This window comes from Otolemur garnettii, unplaced genomic scaffold, assembly GCF_000181295.1.
Source record: "Otolemur garnettii isolate 467f Iridium unplaced genomic scaffold, OtoGar3 scaffold00081, whole genome shotgun sequence".
Taxonomy (NCBI): domain Eukaryota; kingdom Metazoa; phylum Chordata; class Mammalia; order Primates; family Galagidae; genus Otolemur; species Otolemur garnettii.
Genome location: NW_003852476.1, coordinates 5317699 through 5324617, shown reverse-complemented (window position 1 = coordinate 5324617; position 6919 = coordinate 5317699). Strand labels below are relative to the sequence as shown.

At 32.7% G+C, this 6919-nt stretch overlaps 1 protein-coding gene across 1 annotated transcript in view; it reads left to right on the top strand.

The window, feature by feature from the left end:
- CUNH14orf39 (chromosome unknown C14orf39 homolog) overlaps positions 1-4839 on the top strand; it is a 52920-nt gene extending 48081 nt beyond the window's left edge. Inside the window, exons 16-17 of the mRNA XM_003794425.2 lie at positions 417-468; positions 4640-4839. Coding sequence (XP_003794473.1) covers positions 417-468; positions 4640-4839 — 252 coding nt within the window. The remainder of the gene's footprint in view (positions 1-416; positions 469-4639) is intronic.
- Positions 4840-6919: the final 2080 nt, after the last annotated feature.

Sequence of the window (6919 nt, the reverse complement as noted above, 5' to 3'; positions counted from 1 at the left end):
CGGGCTGGGGATTCGAACCCGCCACCTTAGGTGTACGTGGCTGGCGCCTTAGCCGGTTGAGCTATAGGCGCCGAGCCTTCTTATTACTTTTATAGGCAGAAAGCACAAGTTAATTAGAATTTTAGATCATGTTAAGATTCTAAAGTATGACCCATCCTTAACCTATTTATACTTTATCTATTAACAGAATCTAATCAATAGGCCTTACTTTAATATAAATAAATGGCAGGTTTTGAGGACAGATCTCTCCTTAAGTACAATAGTGTAGAAAATAGTATAGTATAGAAATAGTATAGAAAATTGCTACATGTCTAATTCTGTATATTAGAAGAACTAGGCTTTAGATTCAAATATAAAAGTTGTATATACTGTTCCACTGATGTCACAAGTAATATATAATGGAAATTATTTTACAGTTTAGTGAACATTCTGCAGAAAATCTAAATCCTCTGTCATCACAAGAAATTGGTAAGTGACTTAAAGTTTGCTACATTTAAAAACATGTTAACTTTCCTTTTTAGCATAGTATTTATCTCCTGTAACTGATTTTCTAAGATGCTCAGTTTATTCTTTAAAAACTGTTCTTTACTTTCATACTACTCACTAATCATTTCTATTTTTAACAATTTACGGTGGCGCCTGTGGCTCAGAATGGTAGGGTGCCAACCCCATATGCCGGAGGTAGTGGGTTCAAACCCAGCCCCAGCCAAAAAAAAAAAATTTAGCTTCTTCTCTCACTACTATACCAAAACATGCTTTCTCTGAGATTACTAATGACTTCCCAATGACCAAATATTATGGCTTACTTGTGTTTATTATTATATTCAGTCTCTTTGCATCATTTGATATGGTTGATTATTCCCAGCTTCTTTCCAGAATGTGGATTTCCTCCTCTTTCTCTGGTATTTATTTATTTTTTGCATCTTCTTTGTTCCTTTTCCCTTGATTAGTTAATTCATTCAACATATGAATATTAATATGTATATATATTATATTTTATATCAGGTACTGCTTTAGGCTCTGGTGATAGAACAGTGGGCAAGAATGCAAAGTTCTTATAGCATTTACATTCTTGTGGGAGAAACCGATACTAGACAAATAAATCAATGTATAATAACTCAGTGCACTAAATAGTTATGGGTTTGAAATGGCAGTCTGACTCATGTTACAATTTTTAACCAAATACTACGGTTTACCTATAGAAAAATAATAGGATAGAAGATAACAGGAAGTACAGCATCTTTGTCTCATTAAGGGTCCCACCAACTACTTAAATAATAAACTTTTTTTTTGCTACCTAACCCACATGGAACATGTCATGTTGCTATGGATGAGAGGCATGGTGCATGTAAGTCTCCTTGACACACAAGAGTTCTTGCCTCAGTTTCCTATCAGTCTTTTATATGATTCTCCTTAGGAGACCCAAAGTCTATACACTAACTCACAGCTCCTCTAATTCAGGTGCAATCTCACACAGATGAGACATACACACCACTGTACATTTATCTTAATTACACATTTTCTAAGAAAACAGTGCTGTGAGAAGTCAGAGTCCAGTGTCCTTCCAGATGGGCCTAAATCAGCCCAGGCCTGATGTTAACCATCTACTTACTATTGATGATAAATAGTATTATGAGGAAAAGTAAAGCAGGGTAGGGGCAATAGGAAGTACTTGAATTGGGAAGGTGTTTGCTGTGTTACAAGGAAGTCAGAGAAGGCATCAGTAAAAGAAAACCTTTGAGCAGGGATCTAAAAGAAGGCACAGGTACAAGCTACTGAGAAAAAAAGTGTTCCAGGCAAAGGAACACACTCAGTATGTTCATTGAACAGGAGGTAAATTGGTATTATTGGAATGGAATAAGGAAGGATAAACTGGTGGGAGATTAAATCAGAGATGTGGAAGAGGAGCAAATAATGTGGGACCTGTAGACTAGTAAGGATTTGGGGGTTTTCCCCTGAGTAAGATGGAAGGCCATTGGAAGGTTTTGAGCAAAGGACTGAAATAATCTGACAGGTTTTTAAAGAATTCCTCTGCCTGCTCTATGGAGAATAGGCTGTAACTGGAACAAGGGAAGAAGGAGGGACTAGGTTAGGAGGCTATTAAAATGATACAAGTGAGAATTAATGGCAGTGGAAGCAATGAGAAAATGTCTGATTTTTGTTTATGAAGATAGAGCTGGGAAGATGTGCTTTGTGGACTGGATATGAAGACTAAGAGAAAGAATTATGCCAAGGTTTTAACATGAATACTGTGCCATTTATTGAAATATGAGAGGACTATAGAAGAGGTTAATTTAAAGTTGGAAGGAGTTGGGGTTTTAATTTTGGAAGAGTTATAATTGAAAAGCCTATTTGTTAGATATATAAGTGAAAGTAAAGTAGAAAATTATATGTAAATCTAGAATTCAGTAGGATAGAGACATAGATTTTAGAATTTTTATAAATGATATTTAATGCTATGAGACCAGAATGAATCTACCAATTGTAGGCATTCATTACATTTTAAACATAAAATTTTAAATTTAGATTTTAAATCTATTTACATTTTCTTCTTTGACACTTTGATTCATTTAACACACATTCATTATGGTGGTTTCAAATATAATACATACAAGTGATGACCAAATTTATACCTTTCTGCACTGACTTCTAAATTCTAGGACCTTATTTCTGATTGTATTACTGAAATATCTTTATATCTGAGACATTAAGACATTAACATCATGTCATCTGTTAATAAAACAGTTTTACTTCTAAAACAAAAAAAAGTCATTAACAACTGAGAATATCTGATATCAAACTCATTCTCCTTTGAGGTCCCTAATGGTATCTTCATTGTTCTAGTTGCTAAGATTCAAAACATAGAAGTAATTCTAACTTCTCCACTGTGTTCAGCTAGTTACTAAGTTTTATCAGTTCTCTCTCTAAAATATTTCTTTTTCTTTTATGTTTTCATTGAAAGCATTATATTTCAAAGTCTTATTACCATTCACTTGGGCTATTGTGGTAACATCCTAAGTATTTCCATCCTCTCAGCGTACCAATACTATAGATTGATTAATCTTCCTAATGCATAATATTGGCCATATCACTTTCCTAATCCCCAAATACCTTCAGTGATTCCCCATTGACTGTCAAATTATGCTCCTACTTCTCTAACCTACCTCTGATATACATTTTTTTTAAAAATGATGCATAATAGTTACATGGGGTATAGGTGATATTTTAACATCTGCATACAGTATGTAATAATCAAATAAGGGTAATTGGGATATCTTTCATCTCAGATATTCGTCATTTATTTGTGTTGGGAGCAGTTTAAAGCTCTTCTAGCTATTTTGAAATACATAAGACTATAAATTCTTATAAACTATGGTTGCTCTATTATACTATTGAACATTAGAACTTATTCCTTCTAACTGTTCTTTTGTACCTATGAACCAACCTCTCTTCATCCACTGACATAACTTTTAAGCCTTTTCTCTTACACCTCTGCTTTGGCCACTGAAGAACTCAGTATCTCAAATATGCCTACACTTTCTTACCTGCTTTTGTTCTTCTTGCAGTCCCCAACGTCTGTCACTTTATATCTTTCAAGACCAAATTTTCTTCAATAAACCCTTTTATTTATTCACTCAACCATCTATTCAAAAAAGATTTCTCCCTCACTTTTCTGAACGTCTCTTCTTTTTCATACTTTTTTACACCCTTCTATCAGTTATTTATGAAAATATATGAACTGTCCTCTAAGTCACAGGTTTTTTCAGGGCAGGGACTCTGTTTTATTCACCTTTGAATTCCCTATGGCACCTAGAATGCTGCCTTTCACGGCAGTCTATTTTTTTTATTAATGATGACCATAGAAATTTTGTGAAGACCTCATATGAACTTCTCCTGAAATTAAAAACAAAATCAAATTAATTTATTCAAAGTGAGATTGAAGATTTTAGTTCTTTCTGGATCTGTGTCTATGTTATACCTTTTTTCCTTTACATCTTATGGGTATATACTAAAAAATACACAGGTGGAAAAATGAAGAGCAAAAGGGAGAGAGAGAGAGAAAGAACATGAAGATCTGGTAATCAGTCTGTCAGCCCATCCATCCATCTTTCTGGCCACCCATTAATCCTTATAATTCAAATCATGTTTCTGCTTGAAAATCTTTAATGGCTTCCTGTTACCTATTAAATGCAATTCAGTTTTTATGGGACATTTCACAATATTTCTAAGGTCATCATAATTCCCATTTGGTACCTTTTTATTAATTTTTCAGTACTCCTGACAAACTGAATTGATTTCTTTTATACTGGTCTAATATTTTTATGCATGCCTATTTTTGTGCCTCTCTGCTATTCTTTTCATGTGAGGTGTTTTACCCCACTTTCTACCTTATACTAGTTCTTTGTATACTTGAGTTCAAATTACTCAAAAATAGAGTTTATGTTTGAATCTGTTTTTACCTTAATAATACCCACTATTATTAAGTGCCTTGTATTTATGAGAAATACAGTTAAATATCTACAAAGTAGATGAATGATTCAATGTTACTCTATTTATTATGGGAAATATAGTATAATTCAGTAGGTTATATAAATTTTATATACCAAAAGTAATATATTATAATATTTATCTTCCTTAGGAAACTTATTTGAGAAACCAGAAGGAGAAGATACATTTACATTTTCATTTCCATCAGTCACTTCGACTCATACATTTGGAGCTGGAAAAGATGATTTTAGTTTTCCATTTTCATTTGAACAGGATGAAAATTCGATACCTTCTTCTTTAAAAGGTTTTTCATCTTCCTCACAAAATACAACCCAGTTTACTTTTTTTTGAACTAGTTTTTAATTTCTTGAATTATTTTACTGCTCTGTAATCTTTGAGGGCATAAATTTATATTATTACTTTAAACATGAAATCATCTACTATCTTGTTGATTAAAGCAATGATGGATTAACATGGTTATGTTATTGGATTATGTTTACTGTCATACTGAATATTTAGTTTTTATTTGTGGCATTAGCTAATTCTTACTTATTTTGGTTTTGATTTTGCAATCCATGTTCAGGTAGAATTTTTATTAATTTTAATAGAATTTGATGCTTTTTTCATAAATCTTTATTTTAAATAGTAAGCCTACTTCACCCTGGAACTTAAGTTTCATTCTGGTAGTATTATAGGTGCTTTGATAAGAACAAAACTCTGCCAGACCATCAGAAGACTTTTTAATGGTACCTGCAGAATTAGTGCTGAGATATAATTTAGCTACGAAAAAAAATCTTTCAAAATTACTGGGATTCACTTATGCTTCACTGCTATAGTATACAGAGTAATACCCTAATAATTCCAAAGACTTTGTGTCATTAATAGTGAATAAAGTCTGTGTTATTTTTTTCTAATACAACAAATGGTAAAATTCTAAATTTATTAGTTATACATATATCTTTAATGTAAGAAATTTAAGTGAGAAAGGATAGAGTAATTTTTAAAAATTGAATTGGTGTAATAGCAGTGATCCTGTTAATGTATTTTTAAAACATTTTTTTGAAGAACATTTGAAATTTTTTCTTTGATAAAAATAATTTCATCTTTATATTTTATATTCAGTATTTCTCAATTAAATATAACTTAAATTAGGATATTTAAAATTTGATAAAATTATATAAGCATATTGATCAATATCTTTTATGGTATGCTTTTAGTTTTATTTGTATTGAGTTATCGAGTAATAAAGAATTTGACTTCATGTTTTAAAGTGTGACTGCTGACAGATTGTGCTCACCCCTTCTTTTTCCCTTTCTACTCCACACTTGGACAAGTTTATAAGAAAGCTTGGTTGCTCCCTCCTTTACTGCCAAACCACGTTTGGGAACCCTCACTCCAACCTCACTCTCCACTATGAAAACCCAAAGCCAATCTCCCATCTCTACTTCCTCAAGCTATTTTCAGATTAGCTTAGGAGGCTTGCTCTGCTTACCCTTGAAAAGCCTCATTAGGTAAGTAGAAAAACAGTTTTTGGGGTGGTGCCTGTGGCTCAGTGGGTAGAGCGCCGGCCCCATATACTGAGGGTGGTGGGTTCGAACCTGGCCTGGCCATCTAAAACAGCGCATTAACTGCAACAAAAAATAGCCGGGCATTGTGGTGGGCTCCTTTAGTCCCAGCTACTTGGGAGGCTGAGGCAAGAGAATCAGTTAAGCCCAAGAGTTGGAGGTTACTGTGAGCTGTGACATGATGGAACTCTATTGAGGGTGACATAGTAAGACTGTCTCAAAAAAGAAAAAAGAAAAACCTTTCTCAGACCCTATTGGGGTATGTGTGTATGACATCGTTAGTCTTAATATACAAATCAAATTTGAGCTGAGGGTCTATTTTGCTTCTTTAGAGTGTCCACAGGTTATCACAGTTGTATTAAATTAAGTCTTCTGAAAGGCTTTAAAGAGAATGGTCCATCTAACTAATGAATTTAAGAAAACTTTTGACTACATGTTAAAAAAATAAAAAGCCCAAACCTTCAACATCTAGCCAAAGTATAACAATTTTAGTTAAAAATCTGGAGTTTTAGTTTTCACATTAGCATTTTATTACCCTTGTGATTGAATGAATTGGTAGTTTTGATATAATAAAGGCATTGACTATAGATGAAAAAGTTGGAATTGGTTTATTTGTTGTATATCAGGAAAGAATCCAACAAAGAAAATTATAAACCAATATCATTAATGAATATTGATGCAAAAATATTCAATAAGCTCTTAGCAAACAGAATTCAACAACATATCAAAAAAATTATATACCATGATCAAGTTGGTTTTATTCCACAGTTATAGGGTTGGTTCCATATATGCAAATGTATAACTATAATACATCATACAAGTAAAATAAAAAAGACCATATGATTCTCTCAATTGATGCAGAAAAA